The following is a 21,179-nucleotide window of genomic DNA, read 5'->3' on the forward strand; positions in this document are numbered from 1 at the left end:
GAGTTGTAGATTTCAGCAGTTTTAGCCTCAGAGAAGCAGGAGGGACTCGAAATTCGAAATCATGTTGTCCCTAAGCCATTGCTGATATTTGTGTGAGCTGGAGAGAACGGAGACAGAGAGAGGGAGCGAATTAATTTGGGGAGTGAGCAATCATGTGACCATTAGGTCGGAGGGAAAAACACTGTCCTTTTAATTGAATAGAGCCAGGTAATTAAATGGCACTTTTCCAATAGAACGTGCTAGGTAAATCTAATAGTTGGTTATTTAATATCACTTTGAAGTCTGTCCACTCAAGCACTATGACAGCACGGGAGCATGTGAACTATTAAGCCAGGAAATACTTGGATCTCAGAAATTAATTAAATCGCATGCAATTTAGGGGAAACGTTTATCTTGATTTGTCATAACAGAATTAATTCAAGGCCTTCAATCCACTTGGGACTAGATCTGTTGCTCTGAATTAACCAAGTGTCATTTGGCTGCTTTCAGCCCCCTCGCCTGCCCGTCGCTCTCTTTGCCGTGAAATCTCCCCCTACCCTTCCCTTCCACCCCACTCTCTCTCTCTCTCTCTCTCTCTCTCTCTCTCTCTCCCCCTAATGTAACATTGCCATTATGCAAAGCCCTGCTTAAGTATCAATATGGCCCAGTGCTTTTAAGGTGCTTTGGCTGTTAATGTTGAGAGCCATTTTTATAATGGTCTGTGTTGCAGAAATCATTGTTGTAACAACTTACATCTCTCCTCTCAAAAGGTTCCGCTTAAGAGGCCGAGCTACTGCCAGATGGCCCAAAACAGCCCTGCTAGGTTGTATTTTACCTCACAGTCGGTATCCAAATTAAATCCTCTAGACATCGCCTATGGAGCGCAGACAGATTTCTTGTCTTGCTTTCGTGATGAAAGACAGCCGTAGATTGTAGCCCCTCTTTATTCCGCCCGTTCCGAGACTAAGCAAGTCAATAAATCAGCATTCCACAATGTTTCGCTGACTAAATCCTCCTCCTCTGATTGATCAAGGGGCTGAATACCTAGAAAGTGAGAAAACAACAAAGGAGAGGCTGATTTGAGGAGAAGGAAGCCAAAACTGGTGTTGTCATTGCAATTAAAGAGTTCCTTGGCCTTAATTATGGTGACCCGTGATATCGCTCCTCTACGCTCCCCTTGTCAGCACACAAGTTCAATGGAGAGAGAGACCATTAGAGGTGAGGAGCAGACTGATAGCAACTTAATTGAGCACCTAAAGCCTTCAGGCCTTTAAATCAAATGCTATCAGCAGCCATCCCCTGCTCAAATAATTAAGCTGCTACACTATGTATAGAGAGGCAAGAAAATCAAAAGGTTGCCTGGAGATTCTTCACGGTTTTCCTCTGAAAGACAACGGGACAATTAAAAGGGGAGCGCACTCTGAGCCCGGATCCTAAATAATGTGCTTGTAAGTGAATTTAGATGCGAGCTCTTGGGGATTGTCAAATCAAGCACACGTCGTGGCGTGGCAGATTGCTTTCTCAAGGCCGGGGGAAGATGTCATTTTGCAGGTGAATCAAACTGCAGCGTTTAAAGACCTTCCCCCCTCACATTTGCCTAGCATGACTGGCCCATCGACACCATTGAAGCTGCGCTGTTGTCACAAGCCTACAGCTAATTACGTTTGAAATTGAGTTTTGATTGAGCTGCTCCAATCGATGCCACAGCCAAATTTGTTTTCCCCTCCCCCCGCCTCACCCTACAGCCGCCGCTGAAGAGAAACTCTTAAAGCTTCACTCGCTCGTCATGTAGCGCCCTCAATAAACGCCACGTGTATGCAAAACGTCGCAGGTAACAGCTGTTTCGATGTCAGAACGTACACGTTCACATGCATGCTGTAATGTTATATCGGCATCCGTACAATGTGCGTTTATCATTTTACGAGTTGGAAGAATCTTGTGGGACGAAATCATCCATGAACTCTTAGGTTAATCTGTAACTGTGTACACGAGGGACATGCTGTGACACCCACCGTTTCCTTCATGTCTTTCCTCTCTATCCTTTTGTAGCCATTCCCCATTTCCCTCCCTCTATCCTTCTAACGGTCTCTTTCTTTCTTGCTTCTTTCCTCATATTTCCCTCTCTCTCTCTCTGGAGCTTGTCAGATGCTGTGGTCTTATTTGATTGCATAGGAAAAGTGCAGTGATAGAGCAAACAGCCAGTGAGATATGATGACAAATGGGTCCAGATCCCAGTAAATTACTTTCTGCTCAAATCGAAATTTCATTCAGTTTGTTGCTCGGCAAGATGAAGTAATCTAAATTGTGGACTCAGAAGGCAGATAGAAAGGAAGCAGGAGCAAGCATTTCATTATCAAGAGAGGGAGAGAGAGAGAAGGTTAGAGACGAAAGAGATGAGCAGAAGCAAATCTAAAGTGTTGACACCATGATTGAAAAGGTTAACCCATGCACATTATATATCAACCCGGGTAGCCGGGGATTTCTAATGGAAAGGCGGCAGAGACTGAGCACTCGCTTGAGTCCTAATGGCAAAAGTGCTGTGTCTCCGCCTAGATGTACAATCAAATATTCTTAGGCCCTGATTGCTTATGTTCTAGGTTATTATTAGGTTGCAAAAAATGAACACCAAAGGTAATACTTAGTCCCAGTGGCAGAGGCTTTTGGAGGACAGGATGCAGGATTTTTTCATTTGGTTTGATTTTATTTTTCCTACATCAGAATATTGAAGATGTAATTTGTTCTGCATGTGTGCATGTGAGAGAGAGAGAGACAGACTGCGAGAGGGAGAAAAGGAGGCCCGGGCACAGGATTGAAATTATTTAACCTATCCTTGCAAGGATTCAATTTTTACAGTAAAACAAGGCCAAACAGGTTAACAAACCTTTTTGATGCACACAGAAATAAGGACCTTGTGCATGTCTGTTGTGTTTTATTTAAAATCTCAGTCATCACCCATATGACTTACTTTCAAACATAGAACACAAAAGGAGAAGTTTTTAAAAATGTTAATGCTGCTCTCTTCCATACAATGAAAGAGGATGTTGGCAATAGCTGTCAAGCTCCAGAAAGTACAATAAAATACTATAAAGCATTGTAATATTAGTCCACATGACTCATGCACTTTTTACACCACCTTTTAAAAGTCTAAAGTAAGATTTTTTTTTGTATACTTTTATGCAGCAAGGACACATTAAATTTATCAACATTTATATTGTTACAAAATATTTCTATTTCAAATAAATTGTTCTTTTGAACATTCTATTTAAAAAAAGAAACCTGAAAAAACTTATTCTAGGTTCCACAAAATAATACAATAAAATAATACAAATAAATAAATAAGCAGGAGGTTTTCAGATGTGGTAATAAAAAGAAATGCAGCAAATCAGCATATTACAACCATTTCTGAAGGATCATGTGACACTGAAGACTGGAGTAATGATGCTGAAAATTCAGCTTTGCCATTATAGGAATAAATTAAAAATAAAATTATAATTTAAAAATATGAACACAGTTATTTTAAATGGTGATAATATTTCACGATATTACTGTTTGATTAAATATATGCAGCCTTGATGAGCATAAGAGACTTCTTTTGAAAAGAAAAAAAAAAACATACCCCTTTTGAACGGTAGTAAACCTAACCTTCTGAAGCCATACGAGAAGTTAATTTAAAGAACAGACTGAACATATTATTTATAAAATGTCAATGACTTAAAAAAATCAATTTCAAACCGCATACAATTGATGGCTTTAGTTATTAATGCTGAAAGATTTATTTTGTTTGCACAGGTCACACTGTGTGAACGAAAATAGATCACGTAAAGGAGTGAGATATTGGTATGAAATGTGGTAGTAATGTTTGTGTTCCTTCACGTAATTAACCTTTTTCCTCATTTGTACATCTTAATGGATAATTTAATTCCTAATTATTTGAGATTTTTGTTAATGATATGTTCTGGCACTTTTTGCTGATGGTAATTTCTGTCATGCTGTAACATTCACAGTGTTTTGATTTAGGCTTTGTCTAAGACCGATTCAGGGCTCACACTTTATCTCTTATTTTGACAATGCTAACATGCCTCTGTTTCTTTTCACAGGTTATTTGGGAACAGTGGGGCGTGCAGTGCGTGTGGTCAGTCCATCCCAGCCAGTGAACTGGTTATGAGGGCACAGGGAAACGTGTACCATCTCAAGGTAAACTTTAATCTTTAAGTGACCACTGCTGCTCTAGAATGAAATGCTTCATTGCGCTACAGAATCCTTTCACACTCCATATAGTCTACTTTTTAATGATTGTTTGATGGTGTTCTATTTTTTTTTCTTTTAGCTTATGATTGATACCCAATCAAAAATATAGTGTGCATATTTTAGTCAGTCTTTTCATCAGTATTAAATGCCCATGTTGAATCCCCATAAGGAAATAATGAGAAGTTAAAATAAGTAGACAATGACTGAATTTTTCCAGAAATTGATCAGAGAATTGTGGGTAATGGAGTCCTTTTCCTTGTCTCCTGCAGTGTTTCACGTGTTCTACCTGTCGGAACCGGCTGGTCCCTGGTGACAGGTTTCACTACATCAACGGCAGCTTGTTCTGCGAACACGACAGACCCACAGCACTCATCAATGGCCATTTGAGTTCACTGCAGACTAACCCTCTACTGCCTGATCAGAAAGTGAGCGCCGCTATCTGTCTGCTATCAAAGTTTCACACTTAAAATCCTCTTCTATAGGTTTTTTTTTTAGCCAAACACACCATTCAGTCAGTCCCTAATCAAAATATTGCTTTTGTTTTAAGGAACAGAACCGAATATCTAATTCTGTGAACCTAACCCATAGTCAGGTCTAGAGGACAAGCGTAATTCATCCTGGCTGGAAGCTAATTGATCACAATTAATGTTAACTTGCTGAAATGAGATCACAGCTAATGTAAGCTTTTTAGTTACAAGACAGGCAAGGAGTGAAAAATATGTCCTTGTTCCTAACTCTGACACATTCACATTCAGTACTGATTATGTATAATTAATTTGCCATCCACAAGATACAAAACATGAAATCCTGAAAATATTGGTCACAGATTTTCATGTACCCACTTTGCTCAACAGCAAAAGCTGTGTTTTCATTTCTTAATCTGGTTTTATTGTATGTTTTTACAAAAAAAGCTAGCTGGCGTCAAACATTCTGTCCCATTTGCGTCTCTGTCTTTACCGCCACGGTTCTGTCTGACTATTTGCTCCTCCGACGCTGCACAGCAAGCTTTAAATAAACAAAACCAGACGCCAAGCAGGCAAATTATTTCCCTAATTCCCCTTCTCGCCTTTGGGACCGTCTGCAATAAGACTTCATTGTGTAGTCAGCCACCAGCCGATTGTATCACTCGGCAGCACTGAAAACATCAGCTCAGTGACACATAATCAGTATTGATATGGAGACAACTGGGATGTGAGAGTGATCGGACAGTTGTCGAGTTTCCCAGTGAACATTTATTTCACCTTCAATGGGAAAAAATTGTTTGAGGAGAGACGTAGTGAGCCGGGGGAAACAGCTCCATTAAGCTCGGTGCTCTGTTAGTGGCCTTTTAAGGCATCGTCACTTTTACAAATTAGCTCCAAGAGCATGTTGCGTTTCAAATTGAAAGCCTTTGCATTATCATGCTTAATTTTAAATGTCTGTTTAAGCCCCCATCCTTCCATTCCTCCTCCATCCTCTCCCCTGCTCTCGCTCGGCGACTGCTGCTGTGTAAATATGAGGCCTCATTGTTTATTTATGTGCCGACATCAATTGTAGTGAAAATAGCTGAATTATTAATGCTAAAATGCAATCTGAATATTGGCCTTGCTGCTTTAATTATAGCGGAGAGAGAGTTCTTAAATACACCCAGACGCCCCTCTTCACCAGTAGGAATAGAGAAGGTCCACGTGTCCTCAGGAGATACTTAAACGGTTGTGTTTTCGCTTGGTACAGAGAGATTCAAATAATTTTTAGGAAACCTATTCACCACTGCAGTGAAGATACACCGTAATTTATGAGATTGCGGTGCGTTTTCTCTACTCAGATTTTGAAGTTTGCTGTAATTCTCCTCTGAACCTATAGAAATAAGCTGGGAGCTGAAACAAGCCAGGACAGAAAGGAGCGAGAGAGAGAGAGAGGGAGAGAACCGACTGAACGCTTCCCTAGACAGATAGGAGGCCTCGTCCGGCAGCCATTGTGTTTATTATGTGCAATTTCATGGTGACATAATTGGTGCTGTCTGTGTCCACGGGTGAGGACATTTGATGCTCATTTATTAAGTAGTTCCCCGGCTTCTCCCTAATCTCTTTGTTCAGGACAGACAAATTACCTTTCTCATGCTGAGCCTGAACCCAGGGGATCCAAACCTTCACAGCCTCCGTCTCTTTAATTAGCCCTCCAATGTGGGGTGGCGTGGGGGGCTCGCAATTACTATTACGGTAGCCTGAAACCCCTTAGTAACTTGAGGTAGGATGGGGAAAGCAAATTACCCCCCTAGAATGTTTAAAAAACAAAAGGAAAAAGAATGTTAGGGGGTAAAAAAGTTTGCCGTTACTGTCTGTGAAAGCAGAACGCTGCGCTTGGATATTGGGATAATTGTCTCGCCTGCGCAAGAACTTAGCACCCTGGGGACTGTGGCACATCATTGTTAAAAATGAGACAAAAAGAGACCAGCTTTACAATATGCACTTAAAATGCAGAGGAAGTAGGGCAGCAGATGGATTTGAAAGCCTTACTGATCAATAAGTTAAGCAGGGGGCTTTAGCGGGATTGGCGGTCTTCATTTGACAATAGAAATGGAGTATGTTATTTAAGAGAACATGCAATTTTTATGATTCCCATTGAAAGATGTTACTATATTATATGACTTTTTTTATAAGACAAGTTATTAGTCTTACAAGTTGTTGACAATTTACTAAAAAAAAATTTTTTAATCGTTTTTATTTTCAAGAATTAAATTTTCAAAACCTGCTGACTGTTGCTTATAGCAAAAAGTGCATTTAGTTAATTTGGGTCAGTGATATGAAATTTTTTCAAAAATACATTAAAATGCAATTCACCCTTCCAGTTACTTGAATAGACCTTTTAAAAGATGAACGTGATTTTAAGGTCTCTATTAAGATTCATTTGTCTATTTCATGTATTAATACTTGTGGTGTGACCAGCATGCAAAAAAAATCAAAATAAAACAAATAAGTAAAATAAAAAAATACAGGATATGATACCAGAACCAAAAAGGTCAACAAGTCTCTTAAAAATATCAGATAATTTGACCTTTTAAGACAGGGCAAGTGAGAATATATATTTTATTATATTTGTAAAAAATAAATTGTATATTTAAATTTTTTAAAGAAAAAATTATGATTAATACACGCTAGGGCTGCACGATATTGAAAAAAACTCACATTGCGATATTTTTTTTTCTGCGATATGGGAAAAAAAATCAGATGACTTCAATAGCTTTATATTTGGAAAAAAATTAATCAATGATTGGGGTGATTTTGTAGGCGAGTAAATCAGCATAGGAAATAAACAAATTACAAGCATAAATAAATAACAGAACAGAGATACAAATGAAATATGCAGTGCTTTATATTTTTCAGGTACAGAAATTGAATAATCAAATGTAAAATAACACTGCATAGATTTCACTATAAATTGAATCTAACAAATCTGTGTTAAAGCTACAAAAGTGATTTTTCTTTGTGTTTTGTTGTTTGATTAACGTTCAAGAACGGAGAAAGCAACAAGAACATTAAACTGCTTTGAACCAATATACTGTTAAACATCCATTTTCTTTCTCAATTGTTTCCCTTCACCTAAGCCATAAGCAACTGTGTTTACGAGGATACTTGCAGAGCACAGTATTTCAGGCACAAATAGACAGAAGTGAACAGAATTCAGTGTTCACGTGCATCTGCGTGGCTCTCACCATGTCTACACCGGACGTGAGCGGCGCGGCGCGACGCGACAAAATACAATAGAATCCATTATAATCAGTGATGCAACAGTTATCCAGTAGATTGTCCAAACTTTGGGGCCATTCACACGTCGCGCCTTAAAGCGCATGGAAAACATGAGTCGTGCCGCTTTCTCCTTCTTTCCAAAGCACTCGGGAGCTTGCGCTTTTGTGGCGCCTGCCATTGCTAAGCGACCATGACCTGCGCTCTCCACGAAGAGCTCTGCTACTAAATTTATTTAATATGGGTATCTCTGTACAGCTGTCGCATCCGGTGTAGACACTGTGTCTGTGTGTGAGCAGTATAAATCAGTATAAATATAACAATCAGTATAGAGACAGAGCGCATTTAGGCCACGCCCACACAGGGGGGGGAAACAATCCATCGCTCTCCATTGACTGCCTATAGAGCAATTTGGAGTAGACGTCACAGTTACGTCACTTGCAGCTGCGCGCGCACATTGTGGTGGCAGAAAAACACTGGGAACAAGTGGAAGGAAATGGGTCAAATCCATGGAATAAGAGAAAAAAAATGTATTGTTGTGCTTTTGGATGTCAGAATCAGAATGCAAATTATTTTTATAGAATAATGTCATCAAAGACGCCATTTGAAGCTAAACGCAGACGTTTAAATGGACAAACTATGGATGAAACCTGCTACGATTACCCTACTTTTAAAGCATAAATTTGATTTAAACAATGGGTCTATATAATATTCACATAGGGGACGACATATTGTATTAGCCCTACAGTTAAAGCATGAAATACTATTTAAACCTATAACATTTGACATTACATTTAGCCTACCTATTTTACCTCACAATTCTGACTTTTTTTTTTCTCGCAAATGCACGTTTAAATCTCCTAGTTTGGACTTTATAACTTGATTTACCTCAACAATTGCGAGTTTGCCAATTCTGAGGGGAAAAAAAGACAGAAGGGTGGGATATAAACTCATGATTCTGAGCCGAGGGGAAAAGAGAGAATGACGAGTTGATTTTTTTTCTTATCAAAATTGTGAGATATAATCTCGGAATTGCACGAAAAAAGTCAAAGTTTGTTTGCAAACACTGAAATTGGTCTATTGCGGGAAGCTGCCTCCTTGTCATCTCTGACTTATAACAAAAAACAGAGCAATACCTAAAAGCTGCTATATGACAGGGTGTACAGTGAACAAGCTAAAAAACCCAGAACTACATTTTTGTAAGCTGTCGACCCAAAAAACGAGCATTTAGGACACAGATAGTCGTAGATGTCGGGGTATTTCACGTTGGGCCATTCAGTTGGATCATTTCTCAAACAAAAGGAAGGTTAGGAAAAGGGGCACTGACATAGACCTATAAAATGTAGTTTCTTAATATATCTCCTCCCCTCAGATTCACATAGGGTGGTGAAATAATCCTTTGACATGATTAAAAATAATGAATGGTCATGTCGTCGGTTACGTTTCCCTCCAGTGGGCGCGGTTCTCAGGTTGCACTCTACTTTTGTGTCCTAAACGCTCGTGTTTTTGGGTCGACAGCTTATAAAAATGTAGTTCTGGCTTTTTTAGCCTGTTTACTGTACACCTTGTCACATAGCAGCTTTTAGGCATTGCTCTGTTGTTTGTTATAAGTCAGAAATTACAAGGAGGCAGCTTCCCGCAATAGAAAGTCAATGGAGAGCGTTGGGTGGTTTTCCCCCCCCGGTGGGCGTGGTCTTCAGATTATTGCGCTCTGTCTCTATACTAAACATCACACATCCTGTGACTATTGGATGCGCACGTCGTGATATCGATGCTGAAACGATATATCGTGCATCCCTAATACACGCACATAAATTCAAGGTGTACGGAAAATGTTATTCATTTGGATTTGATAGTTACACCACATGACTTTTTCAGAAAATGTAGTCAATAAATGTAAACCTTTTTTTATATGAATTAATTCATCTATAAATGTTTTCAAACCCATATATAATATAATCAACTTTTTATATGTTTTAAAGTGTATGTGTTAAAGATTTTTCCTTTTTTTAACTTTGACAAAATTTGTCATCGACCCATTTACTGGTTGTAAATTCTTTTTTTTTTCTGTTTAAGTGTTTCTAACCAGCTTGTCTCTTTGTCTTTCAGGTGTGTTAGGATGTAGGTGTTGCTCAAAGCAGGATGTGTGCCTTCATTTCAGCCCCTCTCTCATTGTCACCGAAGACCTTTTCGGATCGGAACCCATCCCACTCCTTTTCTCAAATCTCCGCTACTCCAAACCAGAGCGCCAATCTCAGTTTTGAGCTCCACCTTGACTTGCAATAGCCAGAGTCCCACTTTCCCACCCTTTACTCCAAACTCCTGAATCATGGATGTAAAATACCCATGAGGTCCTGGAGGGGGAATACTGAGGACTCTATGAACTGACCCAGGCGAGACCTCTGATCCTGAGGGACTCAAAGACTGACACAGAGAGAGACCAGCTTGAGAGGGAAAAAAAGAGACAGAAAGGGTGAAATTAAAATGACAAATGAAGCTGATCCACTGCAGCTATTTTTGAATCTTTCATAACACTTGTTTGAAAATTTGGTGGGGGAATACTGACTTTCTTTTTTCCTTTATATTTTTGTCCTACCTTGTCTATTCTCCTTTTCTTCACAACATGGTATCTTCTCTTTCTATATTTTAGATGTTGTAAAGGGAACGAGTTTCATTTCGGATGATATAAAAATCCTGAAGACTGGGTTCAAAGAAGTATCCGTGGCTTTTTTTGTGGAAATCAAATCATGAACACTCTTGGTGTATTTGTAAAACTACCATGTACAGTATGTATGCATGTAAATGTTTTTGTCCCATTGTGGCTACCGTACATACTACACACAGCAGCTAACTCTATTCCCTTTTCCCTCGAACCCGAAATCACGCAACAAACAAAAAATGAAGCTCATAGCTGTCAACCTATAAATGCAGAATGAGAGAGAATTCTATTTGTGATATTTTCAGAGACATTTGCTCCAATATGGTGTATTTAATTAATAAAAAATGAGATTAAAAACATCCCTTTTTTTAATCCTATTTAAATCTTTCACTGCATTTCTGTGTCAAATATTCTTAATTTGTCTGGCAGCTGAAGTGAAAGTACTCATGTGAAAAGTTTGTTTTTATGTTCAGTGAAGTATGCTGACTATGTTTTAAGTGCCATGTATTTACATTAGGTTAGTCCTAAATCTCTCACAGGTGTTCCCCTCTGAAATCACTCAATATGAATTATGTACAGTATCTGAAAGAACACTCTCAACATCCAGTCTTCCATCAGGAGACTAAAGCATTTGTATGATCTCAGTAATTCATCTTGTCGAATTTCTCTTGAGAGCAGAGCTCATTAGCAAAACTGCTTTTTTAAAATTTTTTAATGAACCTCCCTAAATGCAGTGCCATTTCTGTCCCTTAATTGTGTCAGTCCATGTTCTTATGCCGTAATTATGAATGCAGATGATGGGGTGGCTAATTGAACATGGATAAACATGTATACTTTCTTCTTTTTCATATGAACATGCTATTCATTCCACGGTCCTTGTAGCGGACGAGAACAGGGGTGGAAATGCCCCTTTGAAGATTCAATTACTGCAGGGTGAGAGAAAGGTGTTGCAGCTTTTTGGGCCTGCACTGAATGGGCTATTTGCAGAACAAATCGGCGTTTGAAGCTGTTGCTCGACTTAATGGGTATGAAGAGGGCCTGATTTGCATTCTCAGAATGCTCTGCTATAATCCGCACTCAGTTGTCAGACAGGTGGAAAGGGAGCATGGTGACAATCTTTCATCATATCCATAATTTTTTATAGCATTGTATTACAGCCTGTGGTAGGATTTAAACCTACATCTTTATTAGATTTTATTTAGCTCGTACACTCTTAAAAAAAAATTTAAATCAGATTCCAGATTTTCAAATAGTTGTATCTCTGCCAAATATTGTCCTATCCTAACAAACCATACATCAATTGAAAGCTTATTTATTCAGCTTTCAGATTATGTATAAATCTCAATTTCAAAAAATTGACCCTTATGTGGTCCAGGGTCACATTTGTTAATCTAAAGAGACGTTTTTGATATGAAAGGTTCTTCGTGAAACCATAGATGCCAATAACCTTTATTTTCAAGAGTGTAGTTGAGGAGATCTTGCTACAAAAATGATTTTTTTTATCTGTATATTACTGACCTGAAATAAAAAAAAGTGCATATTCTTGCGAAATTTTCAACTCTGTGTTCATATATGTTCATGCTGAGAGACTCCCTCTGAATTTTCTTGCTAAATTTCTGCAAATTTTCTGCCATTTGATAATCAAAACATGCTGAGGGAGAGGTTTAAGAACACCAGAGCAACAGGGTGAGAGCACAAAACATCTCAATGCATCATGTACAGTTATTATCTGGAAATACACTTTGAATGCCTTTCTTAAAGCAACATGAAAAGTGTAGTCATAACAGGTGCAAGGGTTTGCCTTTTCTCTCAGTGCATCAGGAATTCAAATTAGCCAGTCTAAATACACAGCCATCTCCTAAGTGCTTTAACAGAGTTTGCCTCAGCTGTAAAACTCAAGGAATGTCTTTTGGTCTCTATTGTAGAGAGAATCTAGCTAAAGTACATATAAATAAATCTCAACAAAGTGATTCCAGAGGAAAACCGTAGAGCTCCAAAGGCCTTTTTCTGTGTGAGTTGAAAAGACATGGTCCTGTTGTGAAAGGTAAGCAGTTGTCTGCTGATCGGTACAAACGCTCATCTAACCTTCAAGTTTAAAAGTGTCTTCTTAGTTATTTTTACCATGTGGTGCCGGTATAATGTGTAACGGATACAGGATCTCCAAAATGCTTTTATGAGCAACAGGAGATTGTAGTCCAACAACAGCTGGTGTTGGACAACAGCTCTCCTAATATCAGCAGCTATAGTAACAGTTAAGATAATAATTACATTGATCTTGATGAGTATAACGTATTGTCATTATTTTCAAGTTATATTTAGACACATCAGTGTGCATAGTGTGCATTACATCTCTTAGATACTTGAAAGCAGCTAGCTTGTTTCAGTGGAACAAAGGTCAGACTCACATCTGTTCAAGTAATTTAGTGTTTTAACTGCAAACACGAGGGCCGTGTATGTGACAATTATCTGCTAATGCTAAAGCAATTACCGGAGTAAATTGATCCTAATAAATGGCAATTAATTCAAGATTTCTCCAGGATTCATATTTTTCTAATTAAAATATTTTCATGTGAAAGGGCTTTGTTTTGAAATATTGTGTGTGTGTGTTAAACTAAAATAAAAAATTATATATACATACATACATACATGTAAACTATTTAGTAGAATATTTAGTATAATAGTATAAGATAGTATAGTGTATTTTATTTTAGCACTGCCTTTATTGCTGTACTTATTTATTGCTCTATTGCTGTACTTACAATGTGGTATGAATGAGGAATGTTAACATGAAACATTAATGTTTTCCACTCCCAGAGCAAAACTCAGTGAATGGTAGATAGTGAGTGACATATTTCAAAAACGTCATTTTTTACACTCATGATCCATATGTCAGATGTGGCTTTGATGTGGGGCAGAAGAAGGCGAGTTAATGGAGCTAGGCCACCTCAATGGAGCCACACAAATGGCTTTACTGCTCAGGGAGAAACAGGTCATAGAAAGCTTCCCTTTGATTCAAAATGCGTCTTATGTGGAACAGAGGCACTAAAGAGATTAATAAGCGCCCACACAGTCAAATTATTGCTCAGGAGAGGATTGTTTCATATATGTAGATGTTTGAAGAACAGTATAGTTGAATATAAATGGAGACAATAAAATACATTATTTTAAGATGTATGAATGAGAGAGAGAGTGATAGGAAGAGAATCTCTTGGCAGCGAATGCATAGGCTTTGGCATGTTTGGGCCTGTAATGCTGTGATATTTGAACAGGTCACAGCTTGCTAGTTGAAGACAGGGTGCATACAGAATAAAAGAGAAAGGATTAAGAACAGGAAGTAAAATAATTCGCAGCAGGCCTTTCCTCTGATGGGTGCTGAGAATGTGATATATTGTTCTGTGAATAGAGGTGTGCAGTAGTTTGGAAATGGAGTGTCTGTGTAGTGAATTGTTTGTGTTCCTGCTTCATCACATCTAAAAGATTTTTATAGAAGACTGTTGACTAATTTAGCAAAAAATTCCAAAAAGAGAAAATATCTTTTAATCAGTCAGATTGCATACATATTACATAAACATCAGTAAGAGCACATACACTTAAGTGTATTTTATATTTTAATTTACTTAAGGTATTTCACACAACAATTGTCACAATTATATTGAATTATATTTAAAATAGAAATGTAGTTAAATCATTTGCTACATGACACATTTCTGTTGATATTAGTGCAGCATTATTGAAACCATATTAGGGAGCCATTTTTAGTTCCCAGCATTCTTTGTAAATGCTAGTGGTGTGTGTGTGTATATATATATATATATATGTATGCATTTAGAATCCTAACACGTGCTGTTGTTTGCTTCAAGTAATTAACTTGCAGTAGTTAACAGTAGTTAGCTGCAATAAATGAATTTACATTGCTTCTGATAGTTCACATAAAAATAAAGACTGTGTCATCATTTCCTCGCCTCCATACTACCAAACGACTTTGGTTGCTATGTGTCCGCAAATTATATTTTGAGAGCATTGTCAAAGGAACATCAATCTTAGTTTATTCCTAACACAAAGCAGTTTAGATTTGAGAAATATTACCCACAAGTAATAAGGACTATTTTCATGATACTTTTCTGTCTTTATTGCATAGAAAATCTGCCGAAAGACATCCTACTGTTTTGTGATTCACGAAAGAACAATACATAATATTTTTGTTGAACGACAAGGTGAGTAAAATAAAGACAGAACATCAACTTTTAGATGAACTTACTCTTTTTACCTAAGACATTTATTAGTGTTTAATAGTGTTTTAGAGAGCTTTTTTTTTTCTCATTTCAATGTATATATATATATAGTACACTTCCGTTTAATGGGGCCAGTAACAAATATGGAAACAAAAAGAAACAAATATTTTATTAACGGTTATTTTAAATTGTAATAATATAATGTATTTTTGATCAAATAAATGCAGCGTTGGTAAACATAAGAGACTTTAAAAACTATTAAAATAATCTTACCAACCACAAATGTATATTTTAAATGCATATTTTTCCCGTAAAAATAAAAAAAGACAGACACTCACAAAATCAGAGTTTAAACATTTATTTGTATAATAGTTGGTAATTAGAGTCACTTGTAAAGATTACCAAAGTAGAAAAAATAGAGTTTTTTGACGTATGGGATGTTTGGTCAGGTGCCGAGGCTGATGTGTAAATGTGTCAGGATGGGTGTAAACTATGTGCACTTAGCTCTGTCATTATGTAAGTCAACATTTCAGCACTATCAGTGCACTCATCGGAAAGGAATGTGGCACGTTTCAAGCCCATTTCAATGATGCACTCAAAGTCTTCATGATCAGAGGCATCTCGAACTGACAGAAATGGCAAGATTGTGCCTTCGCGATTTTATAAAATACACATAAGAGCAAAACCAATTGAAAATTGTAATATAATAATTGAAATCTTTCCAGTAATAAGAGAACCAGAGTGAAAAAAAAAAACTCCTCAAATAGCAAAACTATGCAATAGTTCTGACGGCTGGGATCCAAGTTTCTCATTAGGCATATAGCATCACGGTGCTTGAGTGGAGCTGTGTTAAAACAGCCCATATTGCTCTAAAAGGCCTCTTTTTTCCCCCAGTCACTCTCCGAGTCGGAGCTCTTTGCGAATTGTACATGCATTTACCATTATACCCATCCTCACACAACTGAGCTCTCTCAGTCATTAATACAGCTCCAGCCAGCTGGCAATACTCCGGTATGTCTCTTTAAAAGACATTCTCTGGAAAATATTATCTCTCCCACTCCAGCCACATATTCACATTATGGACATGAATAATTAACCCATAGGTTCAATAATTAAACACGCGTGAACATTGTCTTCTCTTTCAACCATGTTTAAACACGTAACCCTCCACAAGGTATCGATGTCTGGTCTGTCAAAAGGTCAACACTAATCAAGGATGCCACCTTGTGAAATATTGTATCAGGTAGATGCACGGGCCAATGAAAGGACCCACGGGTGAAACCGAGACGTCTGAAAGACGTGTGAAATCTGGTTAGTAATTGTACTGTTTCAACTGCCTTTCTGTGGCATCTGCAAACAACTTAAAATAGAGCAGGGGTGGAGGTGCTCAGTTACTTAGAGGGGTGTTCGATAACACGAAGAGGGACATGCAAATATTGGTAAGGCAATTAAGGCTAGTCTTGTTTGCCCTAAAGTAAAGGGGTAACCCAATCCCGGCCATTATGGGTGTGCTGCTAACGCACTTGTGAACGGCTCCAGAAGGGCATGGTTTCTCTCAGCTAAAAGGGTTAGCGCCTCACGACGAGAGGTCTCACTTTTCGTAAACGGCCTTTCTGTCCATCATGTAAATGTTCGTGTAATGCGATGAGATTGAAAGCACCACCCTTTCTGTCCTCCTGTCCCCCAGGGGTGGACAATGGACTTTCGGAAAAGCACATTTAAAGGATACTTCATTTTTCCGCTACACAAAAAGAAGAGACTCACCTCCATTAGTAACTCTGCTCCCTTTTACTCTCAGAAAGTCTCGACTCACCTTGACGAGAGCTGCCCTAAACACGCAGAGCTCCGCACAAACAAGCACACACATACACACTGTTAGGTTTTATCTTCCAAAGTGCAAAAGCATTTAACCAAAAGGTTAAGGAGTCATTTGAAAATGATTCAATCAAATATTTTTGGATTGAATTTCACAGCTGCTGCAGCGTTATGCGGTTTCTCGTTCTAAAATAGTTCATTCTAAAATTATAATTATAAATATATAAGTTATATTTTATTTGAAGGAGAAACTTTGAATAATGTACTCATTGCTTATTTACAGTACATGCAAATACAAATGAATGTGGATTGATGCTTACTTAAGAATTTAAGAAAGGAATTAAGCAATTATGAGAAATTTTGTCATTATTCATAAAAAAAAAATTGTCTGAGTTTTAGGTATCCAATTATAGATACTGAATCGTTCTTTTAAGTTCAACTCACTGATTCATGATCTTGTCACAGTGGTTTATAGTTCACTGGGGGATAAGATTATTATTTATTTTGCCTGAAGTTTTGAGCTGTTCCCTGCAACAGTATTCATAAGGCTTATAATTATAGAAAAATATAGCATATGAACCACATTTATGATACTTCTTATGGCACTTTGCACCCTTTTTGAAGCTTAAAAGCCAACATTTATAATAATAAGAAATGTTTCTTGAGCATCAAGTCATTATCATGTGACACTAAAGACTAGAGTAATGGCGGCTAAAAATTCAGGTTTGCCATTACAAATTACATGTTAAAATAATATTAATATTTATAATTTAATAATATTTCACAATATTACTGTTGTAATTGTACTTTTGATAAAATAAATGCAGTCTTGGTGAGCATTATTTTGAAAAAAAAATAATAATAATATTCATATATAAAAAACATTTCACCATCTCAGAAGGCTGAAAGTCTTTCAGCTGCTCTGCCCAGCTTCAGTGTCCTGATAGACCTCCGCCTCTTTCCCACTTCAGGGGGGAATGAGCAAAAAAAACAAAAAAACAAAATCATGACCAATCCATACCCAGGCCCAATTCAGCTATTTATGGCAGTGTGTTTTCTCAGGCTAGGCTTCTGAAAAGCCTTTCTGAGCCTTCACTCCCTTTGGAGCATTCAGTGAGGGAATGTGGTAACAATAATAATGCATTAAGCCAGTCATGGCTCGCGACAACACTCAGTGCGCCATCTCTTAAGTGCTGGGCTGGTCAGTCAGCCCCTGAAAGCATGGCCGACTGCAGACAGACTCCTACAGCGAGACCAAAGACACACTCACAATATGTTCACAATGAAAAGGTTTCATAACCGCCATCGCTATGCAGGGACTGAACCGAAAATGCCAGAGTAAAGTGGGATCATTTGAAGTTTAAACTTCCTCTGTTTTTTTTTCTGTGTGTGTGTGTGTGTGGGTGTGTTCATCAATCAGATCCGACTGAGGGAAATAAATACTCTGGTGTTTCTGATAGATTTTCCACTGTGCTTCGGTGGGTAACTGCATCTGTACGTCTCCTTGATGAAGTGCATGAAAGGCCCAGGCTGAGAAGCCCAGTCTGAAAACCTCAGCGGCAGGGCTGACATACAACACATTTACACAGGATCTTTTCATCTGCTGCTAACCACTAATTTCACCAATTAGCAACACCAACAAGAAAATTAAAATATCAAGCAGCTGCAGGATCCCATAGCAGTTTTATTAGTAGAGGGAAGTAACCAAGTTGTTAAACAAATGTTTATTGTTTTTAAATAGCTTGACTCGTTATGAAACAGTGGACAAATATTGCGAAGAACATTTAATTAATAATTCGCAAGAAAAAAATAATACAAAATAAAGAATGTTTAGAGGAAAGAAAGTGAAAATAAAATGACACTGAGTCTCAGTGTGGATGACCAGGATGGAGGTCTCTCTTCTGAACTAAGAGAGGAGGGATGGGGCCAGAACCCCAGAACAGAGGACTGAACAGCAAAAGGTCACCAAATGCTTTCATTAATCAGCCAGACTCAGCCTAGATGTCGAAAAGACCCCTCGTTAACAATTCTGCAAGACTTCTTGTCTCTCCGAGGGCACTAGAGGATTTTGTAACTCCAAGTTCAGGTCCAATGCCACAGGCTCCACATTAAGAGCAAAGGCCCTATAAATTTACGGTCCTTTTTCTTTTCTCTTGCAAATGTTTTATATGCTATATAAAATCTGAATCTAGGAGTACAAACTAAACTGGTAAGAAAAATATATGTGGCTTAATGCTTTTTATATACAGCCTTTAAAAAAAAGGTTCCAAAAGCATTTTTTTTTTTGCAGTGATACCAAAGAAGAACCAGTTTTGGTTCCCCAAAAAACCTTTTAGTGAACAGTTCTTAAAAGGACATTAGAAGATTTTTTTTTTTAGTGTGAAAAACATTTTTACAGAACCTTGAAATAGGTTAGAAAGGTGCCATGGATGTTAAAGGGGTCATGAACTGAGAAATCAAAATTCCCTTGATCTTTTGACAGATAAGAGGTCATTGTACTATGAAAACATCCTTTAAGTTTCAGAACTTTATCGTTAGTCTAAAAACAGCACATATTAAAGCCAATCTGACAAAACGACAATATGGAATGTGCCACATAATGACGTAATAGTGTGTCTAAACACTGCCTCCCCTACTAGTAAAGAGTAAGGTGTATCCCCAGTGCATGTCCTGGCCAAATTCCCTCCACTGGCCCTTGTCAATCATGGCCTCCTAATAATCCCCATCCACTGAATTGGCTCTGTCTCTCTCTCCTCTCCACCTATAGCTGTGAAAATAGCTACAACTCAACCACGTGTACAGCGGCACCTAAGCGTCACTGTATGAATTTGGCAGTATCAGAGTGAAGTACAGGGTTCTCCGGGAAGCATTGATGAAGACACAGAGATACATGCAAGTTCACACAATGCCCAATGCTCAGTTTATTGTACGTGACAACAGCTCGCTGTAAGCTTCACACATTATGGTTAACAGGGATACATATTGATGTCAATGCACTTGATAAAATAAGAAACATATAGTTCAGACTGGATATAACTAGTTGAAGAGTTCAGATGCAAAAGCCTCTAAGTGCCGTCTGAAATTTTCATCTAAAATGTTTTATCAGGCTCCTATATTTATGTTCAGTTATTTGACTTTAATGGCATAGAAAATGACCTATACATTGCCATTAAATTAAAATTACTGAACCTAAACATAGGAGACTGATAAAAATGCAAATTTTAGAAGAAAATTTCAAACGGCACTTAGAGGCTTTTGCATCTGGACCTCTGAAAAGCTATGCAATTACAAGAGGTTATAGAAGGTCGTAAGAAAGGGCAGTGCAGATTTATTTTCTCCTAACAGTTGGACTGTAAACAGTGGGAGATCTTGGCAGGTGTGACCCTTAGGTGCCACGGAATGCGTGCTCCATTATGGATAAAAAGAAGGGATTAAAATATGAGGTACGGTGGCAAATAGGTAAATGTAGCATTGATCTGTTTGTTTGTTCACATGCATGGTGAATATTGACCAATTGTGTGTATCGTTATGGCCCTGTTGTAGAAGGACTCACTGCATTTGGGGTAAAAATGAACCATAAGCAGCTCTTACAAAAATATAAAAATGAGATTAAATAAAAATTAGCCATTAATTCACCATTGCGTAAAATAGTAACAAATTGCTATGAGAGTGTGGGAACAGGCCATTACTGGTGAGTAAGAGAGGGGAAATGGGCTCAGGAGATGTTGCAGGCCACTCTAATATACATTACCCTTATGAGCACCACAACTCAACATGTTAGGTGCATAGACACTAGCCGCTACACCACAGCTTCAGGATGGGCTGGCGTCAAGTGAAGCAGAAAGTGTAAGAAGGACCTAAAGTGGGTGAAAACATATGGGAGAGAGAATGGAAGATCATATAGCAAATTAATTCTCCGCTTCAACAAGCAAATTAATGCTGTGCCTTAACAAGGCATTATTTTAGGCAGCTTTTTCAAGCTTACATAACAAAGAAGAGTGGAGGAAATGAGAGATAAAAGGAGATAGAGTGAAAAAAAAGAATAATTATCTCTTTACCTATTAATAAAGCATTTGAAATCAGTTCTTTGGGTTTCTTTCTAAAACACTGCAGCTAAGAGAATGTGTTAGCAATGACTAATGTTTTTCACATTGTTAAATATATCTATTAATGATTTTTTTTCAAGGAGGCTTTGAAGTTGAGACCATTAAAGAGTTGTAAATCACCAAACTGTCTGCCCAAGAGGCTGCATGAGTTTCCTTATCTCTGCAATTACATAAAGGGGAGTGGGATCTGCTTAGGATCTATCTGTCCATTCCCATCTCATCCCACACACACCTCTTAGTCTCTGACCTATATAACTTATATTCATTTCTCTTTGGATGCCAGAACTTGACCCTTGCCTGGATTCTTAACCCATAATGGTTTTTCCCAGCGATAAGTGATAACATAGTGGAGCATATAATAGTAGGCCAATACCTGGAAATCAGTTATCATTTTAGCATTTCTAGCTTCATCGTTCAT

The 21,179-nt window shown here is 37.9% G+C and overlaps 1 protein-coding gene across 1 annotated transcript in view; it reads left to right on the forward strand.

The window, feature by feature from the left end:
- LOC107557742 (LIM domain transcription factor LMO4) overlaps positions 1-10,412 on the forward strand; it is a 17,900-nt gene extending 7,488 nt beyond the window's left edge. Inside the window, exons 3-5 of the mRNA XM_016241267.1 lie at positions 4,077-4,173; positions 4,497-4,652; positions 10,059-10,412. Of these exons, the coding sequence (XP_016096753.1) occupies positions 4,077-4,173; positions 4,497-4,652; positions 10,059-10,067 (262 nt within the window). The 3' untranslated portion in view covers positions 10,068-10,412. The remainder of the gene's footprint in view (positions 1-4,076; positions 4,174-4,496; positions 4,653-10,058) is intronic.
- Positions 10,413-21,179: the final 10,767 nt, after the last annotated feature.

Source organism: Sinocyclocheilus grahami, unplaced genomic scaffold (assembly GCF_001515645.1).
Source record: "Sinocyclocheilus grahami isolate Dianchi unplaced genomic scaffold, SAMN03320097.WGS_v1.1 scaffold617.1, whole genome shotgun sequence".
Lineage (NCBI taxonomy): Eukaryota > Metazoa > Chordata > Actinopteri > Cypriniformes > Cyprinidae > Sinocyclocheilus > Sinocyclocheilus grahami.